This window comes from Papio anubis, chromosome 10 (assembly GCF_008728515.1).
Source record: "Papio anubis isolate 15944 chromosome 10, Panubis1.0, whole genome shotgun sequence".
Lineage (NCBI taxonomy): Eukaryota > Metazoa > Chordata > Mammalia > Primates > Cercopithecidae > Papio > Papio anubis.
Window position 1 is genome coordinate 89,991,760 of NC_044985.1, and position 21,342 is coordinate 90,013,101.

General features: G+C 43.2%; 1 protein-coding gene and 1 long non-coding RNA gene across 7 annotated transcripts in view; one reads left to right on the top strand and one right to left on the bottom strand.

The window, feature by feature from the left end:
• The window catches only part of INO80D (INO80 complex subunit D), a 96,196-nt gene extending 80,333 nt beyond the window's left edge, over positions 1–15,863 (bottom strand). For 2 of the 6 annotated variants that reach the window (XM_009182861.4, XM_009182860.4), the window contains exon 1: positions 14,735–14,929. Coding sequence is in view for 1 of the 6 variants with exons in the window: in XM_009182856.4 (XP_009181120.2) it covers positions 15,008–15,062 (55 nt within the window). In the remaining 5 variants the exon portion in view is untranslated. Of the gene's footprint in view, positions 1–14,734; positions 14,930–15,007; positions 15,415–15,439 lie in introns of those variants that run through there. The other 4 variants (XM_009182862.4, XM_009182856.4, XM_003907858.4 and 1 more) reach the window with 4 other exon arrangements.
• On the top strand, positions 14,255–16,540 carry LOC101006355. Its single transcript, XR_635722.4, has 2 exons — positions 14,255–14,441; positions 15,646–16,540. It is a non-coding gene; the product is annotated as an uncharacterized LOC101006355 (long non-coding RNA).
• Positions 16,541–21,342: the final 4,802 nt, after the last annotated feature.

The window sequence follows — 21,342 nt, forward strand, 5'->3', positions numbered from 1 at the left end:
AAGTCATTTTCTTTTAATAAATGAGTTTATCCAATTTATAATTTTATATTTATGACCTGTTTCATCCTAATCCTATTATATTTTGTATTGCCTTTAGCCTTTATACATTTCACTATATTCAGTACAAAGGTTTTAACTGTGTAGTTCTACTTATACGTGGATTTTTTTTCTCCTCTGCTACCCTGACAGTAAGACCAACCCTTCTCTTTTTCCTCCATCTAATGTGAAGACTTTTATGATGATTCACTTCCAATTAATACTAAATATATTTTCCTTATGGTTTTCTTAATAACATTTTCTTTTCTGTAGCTTACTGTTTGTCATATTATAATACCTATACAAAATATGTGTTAATCTGTTTATGTTTTCAGCAAGGCTCCTAGTTAACAGTAGGCTATCAGTTAAGTTCTTGGGCAGTCAAAAGTTCTAATACGGTCGGGTGTGGTGGCTCATGCCTGTCATTCTAGCACTTTGGGAGGCCGAGACGAGTGGATCACCTGGGGTCAGGAGTTTGAGACCAGCTGGCCAACATGGTGAAACCCCATCTCCACTAAAAATACAAAAATTAGCCGGGCATGGTGGCGGGCGCCTGTAATCCCAGCTACTCGGGAGGCTGAAGAAGGAGAATTGCTTGAACCTGGGAGGTGGAGTTTGCAGTGAGCCACTGCACTTCAGCCTGCACAATGGGAGCGAGACTCCATCTCAAAAAAAAAAAAAAAAAAAAGTTATAATGTGGATTTTCAACATGTGGGGTTGGTATCTCTACTCTCAAGTTGTTTAAGGGTCAACTGTAGTCTGTTTTCTTAGAAGAATTGCAGTCTATCTCCTTTAGATAACACTTTTTTACTCCACACTAAGAAAATTAGTATACTTATCAGCATTACTGCAATTGATCCCATGTTATAAATACTGAGAAAAATTTCCAGACTTGCAACGACCTACGCAGCCCTAACTCTCAAGGCTTTTTCCTGTTGTTGTTCTTAGTTCTACATTTAAATTTATTCAATGCAAAATAATTTTTTTAACTTAGTCTTCCATTCACTTCTTGATTTAACAGTTTATAATACAGTCTCCTCTCTTTTCTTTCCCTGCCAAGAGCTGATTTGTGGAAACTATAAGCCATGATTTTTCCATTTGAAAATATATGTTGGCCAGGTATGGTGGTGCACGCCTATAATCCCAGCACCTTGGGAGGCTGAGGCATGCAGACTGCTTGAGCTCAGGAGTTCAAAGCCAGCCTGGGTAACAGTGCGAAACCCTATCTCTATAAAGAATACAAAAATTAGGCCAGGTGCAGAGGCTCACGCTTGTAATCCCAGCACTTTGGGAGGCCAAGGTGAGGTGGGTGGATCACTTGAGGTCAGGAGTTCAAGACCAGCATGGCCAACAAGGGGAAAACACCACCTCTGTTAAAAACAAAACAAAACAAAACAAAAATTAGCCGGGTGTGGTGGCACACGCCTGTAGTCCTAGTTACTTGGGAGGCTGAGATGAAAGGATTGCTTGGGCCTGAGAGGTCGAGGCTACAGTGCGCCAAAACTGCACCACTGCACTCCAGCCTGGGCAACAGAATGAGACCCTGTCTCAAAAAAAGAAAAGAAAACAAAAGATGTCAATTGGTGTTATACTTAACAGCTTGTCTGGACATAAAATTCTTGGGTTGTACATTTTTTAATCTACTGACTTTGTATATATTGTTTCATGTTCAAAAAGCCTGAGGCCAATTTCTTGATTTTCTAGGGGACTTGATTTTTTTTTTCTTTTTCTTTTTTTTTTTTGCATTTTGACCTAACAGTAAAAGTCTATTTAAAGACTAGACACTGTTCTAAAATTTTAAATATTTTTCTTTTTTTTTTTTGAGATGGAGTTTCACTCTTGTTGCCCAGGCTGGAGTGCAATGGCACGATCTTGGCTCACTGCAACTTCCATCTCCTGGATTCAAGCGATTCTCCAGCTTCAGCCTCCTGAGTAGCTGGGGTTACAGGCGCATGCCACCATGCCCGGGTAATTTTAGTATTTTTAGTAGAGATGGGGTTTCATCATATTGGTCAGGCTGGTCTCGAACTCGTAACCTCAGGTGATCTGCCCGCCTCGGCCTCCCAAAGTGCTGGGATTACAGGCATGAGCCACCACGCCCGGCTTTTTTTTTTTTTTTTTTTTTTTTTAAAAAAAAAAGAGATGAGGTCTCACTATAATATCCAAGCTGGATTGAACTCCTGGGCTCAAGCGATCCTCCACTGTAGCTGGGACTACAGGTGCATGTTACCACACCTGCCTTCAAATCTTCTTTTCTTGTGGGAAACTCTTCCTTAATGTGGTGGCATTGCTTTCTGCTTGATTTATTCTGCCAACAGCTTCAGGGGTATCAATTATTGGCATGCTAGATTTACTGTATTCTCTATCTATCACTCTCTCTAGTCTTTCTTCATTTTTATTTGTTCCATTTTGGGTTGCTCAAATTTCTCAAGCTTGCCTCCGTTACCCCCAGCTACAGTTGATATTTGCTGCTTTGAACGTTTCTGCAATGTTACTTTTCTCCTATTTTGTACCCTGATTCCAACAGCTCACTCTTATATCCTTCTGTTGTCTTTTATTTCTTGAGCTTTTATAGCTCATTTTTAAACTCTAGTTTCAGAGGAGCTATGTCTCACCCCCACCTTCTACCATAGGAACTATTTTTTCACTTTCCCTTGAGGCTTGACTCCATGCTGGACTATGTTCCCTAACTCACAGGAGCCCACATGGCATAGATTTGGGGGTGGGGTGATAATTTAGGCTTTATTTCTCTTCACATGACCAAGATCAGCAGCTGAAAGGCTGCTTGCTGCCAGTTTCTCCTCCACTCTGAACTTCCTACAAAACTGGTAGGACTGCACGGTTTGTAACTCAGCCCAACCCCTCCTGCCACACAGGGAGCCCAACATACAGATCCAACTTTGCCATCCTTGCACGGGGATTACTGGTTTTGTCCTCGGGGTGTGTTACTTTCTTGGGAGAAAGTTTCTTCCTTTACTTTGCCTGGGTCTATAGAGGAAATCATCCTGTCTTGGCATCTTCTCTTGCCCTGGTTCAGTTTTCACTGCACTTAATAGTACTAATTCATATACTTTGGGTTTTTTGAGGGAGTTTCTGTTGTTTTTTTTTTGAGACAGAGTCTCGCTCTGTCACCCAGGCTGGAGTGCAATGGTTTGATCTCGGCTCACTGCAACCTCCGCCCCCTGGTTCAAGCCATTCTCCTGCCTCAGCCTCCTGAGTAGCTGGGATTATAGGTGCCCTCCACCACGCCCGGCTAATTTTTTTGTATTTTTAGTAGAGACGGGATTTCGCCATGTTGGCCAGGCTGGTCTCGAACTCCTATCCTCAGATGATCCATCCAGTTCGGCCTCCCAAAGTGCTAGGATTACAGGCATGAGCCACCGTGCCTGGCCATAATTCATATATTTTGGTTACAAGGTTACAGTAATTGTCAAAGCTTCAGTTTAGTTTCTGTTTCGAATTCTCCCTATTTTTAAAGTTGGTTTGGAGAAGGAAAAATAGAGATGTCAGTATTTGCTATCATTAACCACAAATATCTTTTAAAATTTTGAATAGTAAAATATTCCACAATAATATCAAAACCATAAAGCATACTTACTACAGAATTTTTTTACAACAAATACATTAATAATAATTTGTAATGATTTTGAAATCTAACTTTCTTCTTTCTTTTTTTTTCTTTTTTAAGAGACAGAGTCTTGCTCTCTTGTCAAGCCTAGAGTGTACAGTGGCACAATCATAGCTAATTGCAACCTCAAGCTCCTGGGCTCAAGTGATCCTTTTACCTTAGCCTCCCAAGTAGCTGGGACTACAGGCATGCATCACTGTGCCCAACTAACTTTTTAATTTATTTTAGACATGGAGTCTCACTACATTGCCCAGGCTGGTCTCGAACTCCTAGCCTCCAGTGATCCTCCTGCTTCACCTCCCAAAGTGCTGGGATTACAGGCATGAGCCACCACAACCAGCCTAAATTTCTTCTAATTGAGTATTACTGTAGTATCAAAATCACTGTTCTGTAAACTGGAAACTGATGAATATCTGGTCTTCTCTACGTTAATAAACTTCTCCTTTTTTAAACAAAGAAGTTATGACAAACGCATTAAGGCAGTTCTCAGAAAAAATCCTACATATTTTTCACTCTTTACCCCTAGCCTTCCACAGCTGGCATTTTTTACCCTGATTTTACTAAAGATGTTCACATAACTTTCACTCTTTGGCATTCAGTGCAAGATATAAATAAGAATGGAAACATATAATATATAAAGCCCATGTAATCTTAATCAAATGTCTTTTAGACCCTGATATATAAATATTATCGCATTTTCTTTCTTTCTTTCTTTCCTTTCCTTCTTTTTTTCTGAGACAGGGTCTTGCTCTGCCACCCAGGCCGGAGTGCAGTGGTATGATTACGCCTTACTGAAGCCTTGACCTCCCTGGCTCAAGTGATCCTTCCACCTCAACCTCCCAGGGAGCTGGGGCCACAGGAATATGCCACCATGCCCGGCTAATTTTTCATATCTTTAGTAGATATGGGGTTTCACCGTGTTGCCCAGGATGGTCTCAAACCTCTAGGCTCAAGCCATTCACCAGCATCGGCCTCCCAAAGTGCTGGGATTATAGGCCTAAACCACTACGCTCAGCCTATCACATTTCCTAATTCATGCAACCAAAAGGCTAAAACTAAGCACTATCTTTTTTTGTTTTTGTTTTTAGAAAAGGGGGGTGTCTCACTATGTTGCCCAGCCGGTCTCAAACTCCTGGTCTCAGTGAGCCTCCTGCCTCAGCCTCCCAAACTGCTGGGATTACAGGCGTAAACCACCACGTCCAGCCAAGCTCTACTTTTTAATACATGATGAATATCACTTTAAAAGGGAAGAAAAAAAACCTTAGCCAAACTAAATTTATTAACAATTCTAGCAAATATCATCCTCAGCGGTGGAGACAACTTGCTTAGCATATAAACAGACCTATGCTCCCTTAAAGGAGAAAATGCAGGTAATTAAGCACTGTAGAGCAGCAGCAGAATATACACTGTTATTACCAAAAAATGGAAATAACCATTACTGAGAATAGAAAATATTCAAGTCTCACAGAAGAAATATTTCAACAGCATAAATATCCATATACTAGAATTCAAGAGTAGGAAATAGCTGGGCACGGAGGCTCATTCCTGTTATCCCAACACTTTGGGAGGCCAAGACAGGCGGGTCATCTGAGGTCAGGAGTTCAAGACCAACCTGGCCAACATGGTGAAACCCCATCTCTACAAACATACAAAAATTAGCCGGGCATGATGGTGGGTGTAATCCCAGCTACTAGGGAGGCTGAGGTAGGAGAATCGCTTGAACCCGGGAGGCGGAGGTTGCAGTGAGCTGAGACCACGCCGTTGCACTCCAACCTGGGCCACAGAGCGAAACTTTGTCTCAAAAAAAAAAAAAAAAGTAGGAAATATGATTAGGTTTAGGTTTAATAAAAATCCGCCCTGGGGCTAGGCACGGTGGCTCACGCCTGTAATCTCAGCACTCTGGGAGACTGAGGTGGGAGGATCAACTGAGGTCAGGAGTTCAAGACCAACCTGACCAACATGGAGAAACCCTGTCTCTACTAAAACTACGAAATTATCCGGGCGTGGTGGCACGTGCCTGTAATCCCAGCTACTTGGGAGGCTGAGGCAGGAGAATCGCTTAAACCCAGGAGGCAGAGGTTGCTGTGAGCTGAGATCGCGCCACTGCACTCTAGCCTGAGCAACAAGAGCAAAACTCCGTCTCAAAAAAAAAATTTTTTTTTAAATCCTCTTTGATATTATGCACCGAGTTTAATAGGAAAATTGAACAATTCATTTCCGTAGCTTCTTACTTCTTACAAATACAGAGGAATAAGACATTATCAAGTAGAAAAGTAAGGAAGATACACTTTTAACAAAAGCAGCCAGCAGCCCTTTCAGTCTTCCAATGACAACCACAAAACAATTTGACAAAAATATGAACATTCTTCTCTTTGGGACTACCACTTTATCACCTCCCTGTGGAATCTATGTCATTGCTGTTCTTTTTGATTCTCCTAGTTCAGAAACATGTTCATTTCACTGCCACACTATTTTTCTCTAATTGCCATCTGTAATTTCATATCCTACCACTTTTAAAGAGCCTAGATCTACGAAATACCTTATAATTTTTTTTTTTTTTGAGAGACAGAATCTCACTCTGTTGCCCAGGCTGGAGTGCAGTGGCACAATCCCGGCTCACTGCAACCTCTGTTGCCCTTTTTCAAGTGATTCTCCTGCCTCAGCCTCCCAAGTGGCTGGAATTACAGACATGTGCCACCACGCCCGGCTAATTTTTGTATTTTTAGTAGACACGAGGGGTTTCAACATGTTGGCCAGGGTGTTCTCAAACTCCTGACCTCAAGTGATCCACCCACCCTGGCCTCCCAAAGTGCTGGAATTACAGGCATGAGCCATCGTGCCCAGTCCATACCTTATAATTTTTTTTAAACTGGCGTGAGATGCCAGGTGCAGTGGCTCATACCTGTAATCTCAGCACCTTGGGAAGCTGAAGCGAGCAGATCACTTGAGGTCAGGAGTTCGAGACCAGCCTGGCCAACATGGTGAAACCCAGTCTCTACAAAATACAAATATTAGCTGGGCGTGGTGGTGCATGCTTGTAATCCAGGTACTCCAGAGGCTGAGACAGGAGAACTGCTTGTACCCGGGAGGTGGAGGTTGCGGTGAGCCAAGATCGCACCACTGCACTCCAGCCTGGGCGACAGAGTGAGACTCCATACCAAAAAAAAACCAAAAAAACAAAAAAACAAAAAACCCTAGTGTGAGACTGGGCACAGTGGCTCACACCGTAATACCAGAATGTTGGGAGGCTACGGCAGAAGGATTACTTGAGCCCAGGAGTTCAACACCAGCCTGGGCAATGTAGTGAAACCCTTGTCTTTACAATAAACAAAATAAAATAAATAAAACTAACATCAGCCTACTAAATTATCAGAATGTTTGTTTTCTAATATACTTAATGCAAATGAAAAGAATATTTACTTATCCCAGAAAGAGTGGATCCTGTTAAAATCATATTTAGAGTATCATAAACTCTTAAAAACATTTTTCCATGTTATATCTTTTTTAAATGAGTTTTAATTCAACTTGATGAAGCATAAAAATGTAATGAGATACTAAACAGATGACTATATTGATTTTAAGAACCTAACATCTATATTATAAATGTAAAAAATAATAAAATCAGACTGAGGAATGATGAAAATCTATCAACTGATGTAACTGGAAGAGAAAGAAGCAGTGAGAAAACTGCTTATCACTCAAAAATATAAACAACATTCATTATAATCAAGTTCAAACCAGAATATTTTAAAATAATGCTTATTGAATGCCTAGTATGTGCCATATACTGTACTCAGAGACAGCATTGTACAAATAAGTTTGCATTAGGAATTTCAATGAACTTTACACTAGGTCCTTCTCTGCTCTATTAGAAAGGTAAGGATAGTTTATGCAGCAAAAGAGATCACTCATTGGCTCTGCCAGGTATCAGAGAGGGGGCTCAAATCTGGTTCTGCTAATTACTAAGTATAAGACCTTGGGCAAGTTATTTAGGCTTCAGTCTTCTCATCTGTAAAGGGAAGATTGTAATTGTATGTACCTCATTGAGTTGCTTAGGATAATTAAATTAGGTATTTCATGAACTGTAACCCCAGCATATAGTAATCACTTAATATTAACTACCATTAGAAGCTGGGCGCGGTGGCTCGCGCCTGTAATCCCAGCCCTTTGGGAGGCCAAGGCAGGTGGATCACGAGGTCAGGAGATCGAGACCATCCTGGTTAACACGGTGAAACCCAGTCTCTACTAAAAATACAAAAAAAGAATAAAATTAGCTGGGCGTGGTGGCAGGCACCTGTAGTCCCAGCTACTCAGGAGGCTAAGGCAGGAGAATGGCGCGAACCTGGGAGGTGGAGCTTGCAGTGAGCCGAGATAGCGCCACTGCACTCCAGCCTGGGCAACCTGGGCGACAGAGAGAGACTCTGTCTCAAAAAAAAAAAAACTACCATTAGAAGCAGTTAAGTAGTGGTTTATTTGTATTATCATTTTGATCTAGAATCTGTAGGACTAAAACACATCCTCTAGCTGTTAGTGGTTTTCTGAATAGTTTCCTATAATCCTCATTAAAAATCTAATATCAAAAATATTTCCTACATTCTATAGAACACTTAAATACTAATGTTCTTGGGATGGAAAACACTAGCAGAATGAGCACAGTTTGACTGATCTGGGTACAGTATTTATTAGTTCAGTTAATAATCCTTCACGACAAATGCCTTCTGAGTTCTTATCCATGTCACAGTCACTCTCTGTTGTTACAGAAACCCTGCATTACAGGACAAGAGGAAAGAAGAAAAACTAAGTTGTAGTTCTACTCCTCAAAGTTCTTTTGTTCTAAAAATCTGAAACTAATGGCCTCTTTGTTACTGAATTCCACATACACTTTTCCTTCTTCAGCTAACTGGACCTCTCTGCGGCATCTGACACTGATGACCACTTTCTCTTTCTTGAAAATCTCTCCTTTCTGACCAGTCAGTGGGTTCTTTTCTCTTGGCCCCCTTGCTTCCATGCCAGTATACTCCAAGGTTCATTTAATCTTACTTTACAGGGGTGCAAGATGAAATGCCTACATGGGCTGGAAGAGTAGGCCAGGGGCATTCTTTGGCAAACCTTGCTCAAATTATTTCCAGCAAGTTGTTGCAAAGTTTAAAAAAATAAAAAAGGTAGACCCAGAACTTCCAGCTCTTCCGTGTTTTTAAAAAAAGATAGGGCCGGGCACAGCGGCTCAGGCCTGTAATCCCAACACTTTGGGAGACCAAGGCAGGTGAATCACCCGAGGTCAGGAGTTCAAGATCAGCCCGGCCAACATGGTGAAACCCCGTCTCTACTAAAAATACAAAAATTAGCCGGCATGGTGGCACGTGCCTATAGTCCCAGTTACTCAGGAGGCTGAGGCAGCCAGGCATGGTGACTCACACCTGTAATCCCAGCACTTTGGGAGGCCAAGGCAGGTGGATCATGAGGTCAGGAGTTCAAGACAAGCCTGGCCAAGATGGTGAAACCCTGTCTCTACTAAAAACACAAAAATTACCAGGTGCGGTGGTGGGCTCCTGTAATCCCAGCTACTCGGGAGGCTGGGGCAGAGAACTGCTTGAATCTGGGAAGCAGAGATTGCAGTGAGCCAATCGCACCACTGCACTCTAGGCTGGGCGACAGAGTGAGACTTTGTTTCAAAAAAGAAAAGAAAAAGACATGTAACCCTGACTAAGTTATTTTATAAATCTGTTTCCTCATATATGAAAAGGCACTGATGAAAAATCAGAGACCATCACAAAAAGTGTAGGTCAAACAAAACATTTCTATAGGCTTACTTTTATCTTTTTTTTTTTTTTTTTTTGAGACAAGTTCTCCCTTTGCCGCCCAGGCTGAAGCGCAGTGGTGTGATCAAGGTTCACTGCAACCTTGACCTCCTGAGTTCAAGTGATCCTCTCACCTCAGCCTCCTGAGTAGCTGGGACTACAAAAATGCACTACCACACCGGGCTAATTTTTGTATTTTTTGTAGAGACAGGGTTTCACCATGTTGCCCAGGCTGGTCTCAAACTCCTGAACTCAAGTGATCTGCCCACCTTGGCCTCCCAAAGTGCTGGGACTACAGTTGTGAGCCATGGTAACAAGCCTACCCCAGGTTTCAAACCAAATGTATACAACTGCATATGTGGATTTTTCTGGAGAAGTGTCTAAGACTAAGAACCACTGACTAGCCCAAATTTATCTACTTCTGCCATTTCAGCTGCCATCTGTGAGGATGAGTCCCATCTTTACATCCAGTCCACCTGAGATCGCCTTACCTCCTTAACCTGCCTCTGCCACCTCCTCCTCTTAATTGCCATTGCCACCACCTTAGTTCAAACCCTCTTCAAATCTCTTGTCAGGAGCTGCTTCACTAGTCTAATTACAGTCTTGTTCTCCTTCTTCCTACTCCGTACAACTCAAATCCTCTAAATCTCAAGTAATTTATGTGGCCAAAGGCTTTCAGGGTGTGCCTGTAACATAAAAGAAATCCAAACTCCTTACCCTAACACAGAAACTCCTTAGGTCCTAGCCAGACTGACCTTTCCCTCTCACTCTTTATTCCCCTCCTCCTCCAACTCCAGGGCGGTAACAGAACCATAATTTGCAACACAGGATAGTCTTTTGTCCCTAAACTGTGATTCCTACTTACAGGTCACACCTTCTGGAATGCCTAACTCCTCCCATTCGCTTAGGACAGAAACTTCCCCTGTAAAGCCCTCACTTTAAAACCTAGCCTGCCCTTTAGGCCAGAATAGAAGAATATTCCTCCAGGCTAAGCTATCACTTAACATTCACATTGACATTGTAAATGTCAGCTTATTTTTCTTCTCCAATAGACTAAAAACTCCTCAAGGGCAGAGAATGTGTCTTTGTATTGCAAAGCTCAGAGCTACCACAAAGAAGCTAATCTGTTAAATGAATGAACCAGCAGCTGCTCCTACCAATCAAGTCAAGCCCAGGACTCTAAAGTGAGCCTATCAAGGCCACAAACTGCTCAGTGCCTTCAAAACCACGCAACACTATGGTTCGTGGGGACTCACAAGAACACTTCAAAACCTGAAAGAGGGGAACCAGGAGTGAAGCAAACCCACCTTAAGCTCCTTTGCCCTTGGTGTACTTACCATACCTTTATATTGGCCAGTTCCAAATTCAAACAGCAGAGACTACACTAACATGAAGCCGCTGAAACTGAACATACTGCACAATTTTTTACTGGCAAAAATAGATTTATTTGCCCCATTAAAGTAATTATAATATTCTTTCTGTACTCAAATACTTATTAGTATTATTAATATATACTGAGGCAAGAACTCATTAAAAATTCACATCAAGAATATTAAAAATCTTTAAAAAAAAAAAAAGTTATGTACCAGAAAAAGTTATGCACCAAGAAAATATAAAGGTTATGCTCCAGGAACCATTCTAAAGGCTTTACGTTCAATTCCTCATTGAGTCTTCACAGTAACCCTATGAAGTAGGTACTATTATCATCCCCTTTTACAGATGAAGAAAACTGAGACTTAATCAGATTAAGTAATTGTCATGATCCACCTGGGGAGACTGAGGCGGGCAGATCCCTTGCATCCAGGAGTTTGAGACCAGCCTGGGCAACATGGGGAAACCCCGTCTCTACCAAAAATACAAAAATTAGCCTTGTATGGTGGCACACACCTGTAGTCCTTGCTGACTACAGGCACACTTGAGGAGGATCACTGGAGCCCAGGAGGTTGAGGCTGCAGTGAGCTGTAATCATGCCACTGTACTCCAGGCTGGACAACACAGTGAGCCCCTGACTCAAAAAAAAAAAAAGAAAGAAAGAAAAGTGGCCTAGTGGAATTAACATTTAATTAATACTATTATGGGCCAAACACATAGCTATCTCATCTAACCCTTATATCGAAGAATTTTATTCCCATTTTCAGTTAAAGAAACCAAAGATTAAGTAAATTGCCCAGCGGAAGGACTGGGATCAGAACTCAAAGCCCAGTCTAAAGGTGTCACTGTAAGATGTCATGCTACAAATAAAATTTCACCAAAAACTCGTCCTTTTTTTTTTTTTTTGGAGACGGAGTTTCGCTCTTGTTGCCCAGGCTGGAGTGCAATGGTGCAATCTCAGCTCACTGCAACCTCCGCCTCCCAGGTCCAAGCGATTCTCCTGCCTCAGCCTCCCGCGTAGCTGGGGTTACAGGCATACACCACGACACCCAGCTAATTTTAATTTTGTATTTTTGGTAAAGACGGGGTTTCTCCATGTTGGTCAGGCTGGTCTCGAACTCCCGACCGCCTCAGCCTCCCAAAGTGCTGGGATTACAGGCGTGAGCCATAAAGTGCTGGGATTACAAGCGTCAGCCATCGCGCCCAGCCTAAAAACTCATCTTAAATCACATTCTGTGAAAGGATGAGAACCAAGTAGTCTGTCACCTTACGTGCAAGGAGGGAACAGAGTGAGGCTTAAGGTTTTAAATTGAGTATTTCCTCAGTATCTCAAACTAGCCAGGAGCATTGTCAAAAATCAGCCTTTACAGTCAGGACCTCTGGGACAAACTCTTGCTTGAAGGAGTGAGGAGACTCTGCTGCTGTTTGTTTTGCCTAGCACAGAGCTGCATGTATAAGTTAAACTGACTTAGCATTGGGGACAATTTGCTGCCTCCAACCCAGTCTCACCTATTCAACCATTGTTTTACCAGTTACCGGGTGTGGGGGAGGGGGGAAGAGAATTGTCTGAGAATATTGTTCTAACTGTAATCAAATATAAATGACTTTTCATTAGCCATAACCACCGTACCAAACCTGGAGAGTGAGAGCTGCTAACCCTCAAAGAACATCTCAGGTATGAACAAATAGTTTAGCATTTTTTTGAAATGTCAATTTTGGGTGCTCTCAGAAATGTTTAATTCCTTCTAAACTAAAATTTTTTATTTCTCTAAAAACAGTAGCAACATGATTTGCTGAGAAAACGTCGGAATGGGGTATACAAATTTTCTCCTAAAAATCTTCCAGAGGAAAGAAAACTTGATTATTTCAGACTTGTAATTATACTAACCATTTACTTTTTAAACTAACATTTAATAGTAAACAAGCATATTCCCTTAGTAATTTAAAGTTAATTCAGTATTTGACCTGAAAATCTTTTATTAATTTCAAATGGAATGTAACTTTTAAAAGTATCAAACCTGTCATTCCTTCAGGAAATAAAGTAGCCCATTAGGAGATCACGTTAGGAAATTAATACATGTTTGAGATAGGGTGGGAAAAAGTACAAAACTTTTTTGGTATTTGTACATATATAGTTTTGGAAAGCTTAGGAATGTGAAATCAACAATACACCTTTGAAATACCAAATAATGAGGCAATAATTTTTTTCAAACCTTAAAATGTCCCAAGAAAAACGACTAAGAATGATTTTTTTCCATTCAGTATATGCTCTAAAAATAAGGACAAACTATAATAGCAGTAACGATTTTTGGCACACATGTTTATGAAAATATCCAAGTCAATAAGCAATTTCAATTAATCAACAAACTTAAAACAACCATTAAATGTAATTTGCATTTTTGTATCAGATCCATACAATCTCAAATATCAAGATTTTCTTAAGCTCAATGCTAAATGACCGGATATCTATCATTGTGGAGAAAAAGAATTTGATCTCAGGCAGACCAAAGGAAACGAAAGGCACACACCTAGAAGAATCACATGAGTCTCACTTCGAAGCCTCACAGAAGTCAGCACTGAAAGTCGTGGGTTACCCATTGCCCTGCAAGTGGCAGCTTTTCGCTAACAGTGCTGGGGGTACTGAGCGGGCAGAATGTGGGACATCTCCTGCCAGCAAACTCCAGCCTGCTACCAAGCAGGACACCGCACACAAACACAACACTCTGCCCTAAGCTCACCAAAAAAAAAAAAAAAAAAGGAAAAAGCCAACAATTAAACGATGCAAAATAACCTCTCCAAACACGCCCACAATGGGGGCTGGCAGTGGGGGGTGGAAGGATTCATTAACATTTCAATTTCAACACTCAACAACAAGAAGGAGGTAAGCATAGCCACGGGAAACATCCTGTCCCTGAAAAGCGGAAAATTGACATTTGAAAATTTATGTTTATTACTTTTAACGTTCAGAGCTCAGGGCACCAAAATAGAGCTAAAATGGAATCAATTTAAACAGAAAACATACGTGTGTGTGTGTGAAAATATGTATGTGTGTATATATGCATATAAAATATATACATACACATATATATTTTATATTTTTTTCCGTTTAAATGTTATACATACACACAACCCCCCCCAAAACCAAAGTAGTTTTCCGAGGTTCCGAGGGCTCTTCCACAGACCCTTCGGAGTTATGGCAATAACAAGTTTAGGTTTCCTTAAAATCTCCATTATTCTATTTCTAGGTCGAATATAAGAATGTCACATAAATCTAAATAGTGATTATCAGAATAAATGAACTACTGATCCTTAAACTGTAGACCTTGTTTCGGGAGCTGCCCTGCCCACTTCCTCTCCCTCCTCCCAATCCCGGAGGCTTCCAAGCCATCTGACAACCACGTCTCCCCCTTGGGATCTGTTCCGGTGTTGGTTTTACCGGACAGTGACCAAAAAGGAGGGGAAACTCCTACATCTGGGGACTGCTCCAGAAACCCTGCCTGATCCTGCCCCTCTCACTGACAGTCTCCTCGCTGCTCCCTACATCTTCCTCTCCGCCGGAGCTGTCCAGAAGGGGGATTTTGGACCCAAAGGAATCGGGATGAAAGGGGGTGGGTACTCAAGCTGAAAATAACACCCCCCGTTGGTGGGGTAAGGGCTAAAAAAGGCAATAGGGAAAGACTGGCCGGCAGAAACACCACCTGAGTTTACCTCCTCCTTCCCACCCCAAAAACCCCAGTCACTAATAAAGCTAAGAAACCCCTTGCAAACTTTTCCAAACCGGAAGAGAAGGCCCTCTCCCCAACCTGGGGGGCTCTAGGGGGAACAGGCTGGAGTTAGCAGCCCCGAACGGGCTCGCGGGGAGTTGGGTGGGGCGCGGGCGAGGGGTGCAGGGGCGGAGTACCTTCTTCAATGGACAGGAACTGGCAAAGAGTTTCAAAATAGCCGAGTGCGCTCCCCCACGCCCTGGGGGGGTCCCGGGCGCTAGGACCAGGGCTCCCCGGAGAGACAGCGGCCCCCAATTCCGACCTAAAAGGAAACTTTCTGGGCCGCGGCTGCACCTGACTCCTCACCGCCCCTCCACCCGACCCCACGCCCGCCAGGCCGCCCGCCCCGCCCCGCCCCGGCCTGGCCGTCCGGAGCGCGGAGGAGGGGGATAAATAAATTCAACTCTTACCGGAATCTGGGGGGCGTCTGCGAGAGACCGGGGGAAAGGGGGGCCGGGCGCCCATTCCCCACTCCCCACTCCTAGGCCCTGACGCCCCTGTCCCGGCAGCCCGGGCCTGCCGCCCCGCGGGAGAGCCTCCGGGCCGGCGCGGGATTCGGCCCCGCAGCGCCGCTGTCCCACCTGGAGGCCCCGGAGGACTCGAGGGGACGCGCGGAGGCCCGGGGTGCGGGGGCAGGGCGCGGCCCCCGTGGGGCCTACCGGCCCGAGGCCTACCGGCGCCCCCCCATCTCGCCGCACACCCCCACCTGGCCCGCGCAGGCCGCACCGCTAGCCCCACTCCGGCTCCGGCTGGACCCCTGCCCGCCCGCCGTCGCCGCCCGCGGGCGCCCCGGAGGCCCTCAGGCCCCCGGCCTCCACCACCCGGGCGCCGGCCCCACTCACCCTTTCATTCTCCGCCCGGGGCCTGGCGTGGGCCGGCGAATCCCCGGCCTCACGTAAGCGCGCTCGCCGCCCGCCCAGCCTGCGCGGCCCAGCCCGCCGCCCTACGGGAGCCCGGGGATGTGGGCCGGGCCTGGGGCCGCCTCTGCTTACCTTTCAGTTGCTTTTTTTTTTCTCCTTCCCCCCTGTTCCCTCGGCTGGGCTGACAGATCAGAGTGAGAGGCGCTGGCAATGGACTAGGAAGCTCGGCTGCCGCTGCTACTGCTCCCCCCTGGGCTCCGGCGAGAGCCTTTCCCTGTCAAGCAAGAGGGGTGAGGATCATATTTTTATTTTGGAAACTAAAAAGTGCTCCCAGGGTCGGTGATTATTAAGGGGAAATCCCTGAATATACTCTCCAGCCAAGAAGGCAGGGCTGCCGGGGCTGTACAAGAAGAGGCAGCAGCCTCCTACAGCACCACTACAGGCACTGCGAGGACATAACACCAGAGAGCTACTCCTCTGCCCTCCGAAACGACAACTTTCCTACCATCTTGGAGGCAGAGCAAAGGGGGGCCAGGGGGAAAAGTGCACCCGCTCCCGATAAAGTACAAATTTTTACTCCTCATCTCTGGAAAAAAGTCCACACCGGCAGTCTACACCGGCGCCTGGGGGAGAAAGCAGGGAAGAAACTGGGGGTGCATGAGAAACGTTTTCATTTGCTCCAGGGGGAAAAATGTTTCTGCATCTTCTGATGGAAAGAAATCATTACAAGACACAGGTTTTCCGGTGATTACTGTTTTCTGTTTTCTAATTTTTTTCATGTTAGTGACAGTGATATTTTAATATTTTTTCAGGCCAATAATAATCTTTCTCCATTACAGGGCTAAGTTCTGTGGCTGGTGGTCAGTTTGTAAATTTGTACTTAAAGAGACTTAATAGTAACTTCATTTATTTGTCTAGTTATGTTATTGTATATATAAATATTTACATGTTTTCATATATTGCATATGAAAATTTGTTACATGTTACTCTCAAAACTGAGATTGCTGTAAGACAATTGTAAAAAACATGTCTTTCGTCTCTGTCTCAAAGCAATGTAAATAAAACCTATGGACTGTCCAGAAAGGCATGATACAGTGTGTCATTTTCCACAGTGCAAATAAAGGCAGATATCACTGGGGATTTAAAAACGACCCCTGTTTCTGGAAATTCTGTTATGAAGAAAGGATACAGTAAACCTGGAAAGAGATTTTAAAGACAGCTTTAGATTTTTCTTTAAGTAGAATAGTTTATTAAGAATTATATCCAGGCATTTAATTTTTTTATTTATTTAGATTCTTTAAACTCTAGCTAGATTTTGGTGCATTACACATGTTGCTGTCTGCTTTTTGTGTCACAGAATTGAGAAATGTGGCTATTTTTGTTAGTTAGTTCAGAACTTCCAATGTGCTGCCAGCATGTATGAGTGACTTTTTGTATATTGCAGTGGATGTCATGAATTTACTTTTTTAAATGAGCAAAGCTTAATAGATAAATGGGATCAGAGTTAAACAATGCTGTTAGCATAGAGGTGAGAGGGACAAAGGATACCCATTTGCATCAATTCCAATAGAACGCTTGTTGGAGGATAATGAATTGCAGAGACATTGTTCCATTTTTGTGAAGAAAGAGAAAAATAATAGAAAATGAATGGACTATCTTTGTATGTTCTACTGGGGATGATGATTTAAATCTTGTATTAAAAGTTACTTTTCTGACACATGTTGACTAACCTGGCAGGAATGAATTTGTTATATTAGTGCCCTGAATCAGTAGAATATTTAATTTCTTTGTAAAATTTATTACACAGCATTTAGAAATAAGTTCCAAATTTAGAAATTGTCCTAATTTAAAAGTGAGTTGATGTAATGCATATATCGAATATTTATTAGTTTCTAGCTGAACCTTTATCATATAACTTTGAATATAGTACTTACCTAAATATTCTGGATTTTCTTCTGTGGTTTTTTTCCTCTCTGGTGGAAAAGTTAAGTAGAATTAACTGATTCTTACCATCTTCGAAAACTCAGTTGTGAAGTTATGTTCTATTTACAATATTTTTTTTAAACATTTAGACATCAAACACATTAGTTATCACAAGGAAAATTACTTTCCTTCTAGTGAAATTGAAAAATGTGTTTTCTAACAACTTATTTTTCTTTATATAAGACATGACTTTATAGATATGTTTTGAATTTTTCAGGAAATTAAAATGTGTTTGGCCAGATTCCATGGCTTATGTCTGTAATCCCAGCACTTTGGAAGGCCTAGGTGAGAGTATTGCTTAACCCCAGGAGTTTGAGACCAGCCTGGGCAACCAAGCGAGACCCTTTCTCCAAAAATTAAAATTAAAATAAAATGTGCTTGTTTGCATTAAGCTGGCTACACCCTTTTTGCAATACCCCTTGTGACCAAAGAAACCAGTGGATAGGGCTATGCTGCATCAGCTTAGCATTTCAGTGCTTTCCTCTTTATAAAGTTTGACTTCTGCTTAGCTATAATCTATTATACTTATCCATCAATTGAGCGAAATATTCAAGACTTGAGGCCAGACACGGTGGCTCACGCGTGTAATCCCAGCACTTTGGGAGGCTGAGGTGGGTGGATCACTGAGGTCAGGAGTTCGAGACCAGCCTGGCCAACATGATGAAACCCTGTCTCTACTAAAAATACAAAAATTGGCTGGGCGCGGTGGCTCACGCCTGTAATCCCAGCACTTTGGGAGGCCGAGGCGGGTGGATCATGAGGCCAGGAGATCGAGACCATCCTGGTTAACACGGTGAAACCCCGTCTCTACTAAAGATACAGAAAATTGGCCGGGCGTGGTGGTGGGCGCCTATAGTCCCAGCTACTCCGGAGGCTGAGGCAGGAGAATAGTGTGAACCTGGGAGGCAGAGCTTGCAGTGAGCTGAGATCGCACCATTGCACTCCAGTCTGGGCGACAGAGTGAGACTCCGTCTCAAAAAAAAAAAAAAAAAAAAAAAAAAAGATACAAAACTTAGCTGGGTGTGGTGGCAGGCGCCTGTAATCCCAGCTACTCTGGAGGCTGAGGCAGGAGAATCACTTGAACTGGAAGGTGGAGGTTGCAGTGAGCTGAGATCGCACCATTGCACTCCAGCCTGGGCGACAAGAGAAACCCTCAAAAAAAAAATTGCTATGTCTGATTTGTAGAATCTGCAAATGCTAACAAAACTGATATAATTTTTATTGTTTTTTAAAAAATTTTTTTAATTAATTTATTTTTTTTTTGAGATGGAGTGTCACCACATTGGCCAGGCTGGTCTTGAACTCCTGACCTCAGGTGATCCGCCGGCCTCTGCCTCCCAAAGTGCTGAGATTACAGGCGTGAGCCACCACACCCGGGCTAAAACTACTGATACAATTTGAGGAAGCTATTTTTTTTCCCAATAAAGTTTCCACTACTCAGATTTGGCTACATTATTGAGCACTTAATGCATCTTGATAACCTTGTTGGATGCTTTTATCTATGTTTTCTTATTTAATTCCTGTAAGAGTTCCAAAAAGTATTACATTTTTCTTTTCTTTAAAAAAAAAATACAGATGGGATAATTGTCTTTCCTGTCAGGGATCATGTACCTTCTTGGCCCAAAAGCTTTCCAGTAAGATTCTCAATTCTCCTGGTTTAGAGTGTCCAAGGTGCCTGTCACAATTCTGTGCACTATGCCTGAAGTGCTAGGTTCCTGCTCTACGCTCTTTGCCAAAAACAAACTGAGTAGCCAACTGTTGGAGCCCCCTTCCTTCATTGGTGGCAACCAGTGGCTTATTTCACATGCATGAAGTCTAGCACCTAATCTATCAGTTGTTTTGAGGAATGCAAATAAATAACAAAAATAACAAATGCATTATGATTAACAGAGACTTTATTCCTGATCCTGAAAATGAGCACTATATGGTATAAATCATTAACTTATTCTATTATGCCTTCATTTCACAAATAGCCGTTTGGCCTTTAGTTGAAGTAGGAAATGCTTGCCTTAATTTTTTTTTTTATTTTGAGACCAAGTCTCGCTCTGCCCAGGCTGGAGTGCAGTGGCGCGATCTCGGCTCACTGCAACCTCCGCCTCTGGAGTTCAAGCAATTCTCCTGCCTCAGCCTCCTGAGTAGCTGGGATTACAGCTACCCACCACCACACCCGGCAAATTTTTATATTTTTAGTAGAGATGGGGTTTCACCATGTTGGCCAGACTGGTCTCAAACTCCTGACCTCGGCCTCCCAAAGTGTTGGGATTACAGGTGTAAGCCACTGCACTCGGGCAATATTTTTTTAAAAATTATTTTTATTATTATTTTTTTACATAGAGATGGTGTCTTGCTATATTGCCCAAGCTAGTCTGAAACTCCTGAACTCAGGCGATCCTCCTCCCTCAGCCTCCCAAAAGTGCTGAGATTACAGGTGTGAGTCACCTTGCCCAACAACCTTAATAATTTTAATATCATTAGAATCTTTAATTGATCTACCTTTTGGTATTAATTATTGTAGTTTTCTTTCTTTCTTTCTTTTTTTTAAGACAGAGTCTCACTTTGTTGCCAGGCTGGAGTGCAGTAGCGTGATTGCAGCTCACTGCAACCTATGCATCCCAGGTTCAAGCGATTTTCCTGCTTCAGCCTCCTGAGTATCTGGGACTATAGGTATGCACCACCACGCCCAGCTAGTTTTTGTATTTTTAATAGAGAGGGGTTTCACCATGTTGGCCAGGATGGTCTCCATCTTGATCTCATGATCTACCCGCCTCGGCCTCCCAAAGTGCTGGAATTACAGGCATGAACCACTGCACCCTGCCTAATTATTTTCTAAAAATTGACCACATTACTATGTATACTAAAAAGTTATTAAGAAAATATCAGCCAGGCACGGTGGCTCATGCCTGTAATCTCAATACTTTGGGAGGCCAAGGTGGGCGGATCACCTGAGGTTAGGAGTTCAAGACCAGCCTGGCCAACATGGTGAAAACCCATCTCTACTAAAAATACAAAAATTAGCCTTCCAGCTACTAGGAAGGCTGAGGCAGAAAAACCTCTTGAACCCAGGAGGCGGAGGTTGCAGTGAGCTGAGATCGCACCACTGCACTCCAGCCTAGGCAACAGAGCAAGACTGTCTCAAAAAAATAAAAATAAAAAAACTCCAGGAGTCAAGGCAAGCTTAAGGCTCACGCCTCTGTAATCCCAGCACTTTGGCAGGGCCGTGAGGTGGTGGATCACGGTCAGGAGATCAAACCATCCTGGTCACGGTGAAACCCCTGTCTCTACTAAAAAATACAAAAATTAGCCGGCAGAGTGGCAGGTGCCTGTGAAGTCCCAGCTACTCTGGGAGGCTGAGGTAAGAGAATGGCATGAACCTGAGAGGCGGAGCCAGTGACCCCGAGACCTCATACCACTGCACTCCAGCCCGGCAACAGAGTGAGACTCTGTCTCAAAAAAAAAAAAAAATTAGGCCGGGCTGTGGCTCACGCCTGTAATCCCAGCACTTTGGGAGGCCGAAGGCGGGCGATCTGGCATCAGGAGATCGAGACCCTCAAACCCCGCTCTCTACTAAAAATACAAAAAAAATTAGCCGCATGCTGTGGTGGGCTTGTAGTCCCAGCTACTCAGGAGGCTGAGGCAGGAGATCGGCGTGAACCCAGGAGGCGGAGCTTGCAGGAGTCGAGATCGCTGCCACTGCACTCCAGCCTGGGCGAGCAAAGGCCAGACCTCGGCCTCAAAAAAAAAAAAAAAAAAAAAAAAAAAAAAAAAAATTAAAATAAAAAAACTCCCAAGGAGATGAGGGAATAGAAATGGGGTATGTACATAGCCTGAAAGTTTTCAAAGCCACACTATTATGATGGCCATAGACTCAAATTTTTTTCACTTTAAAGCCTTTCTGTTTTGCA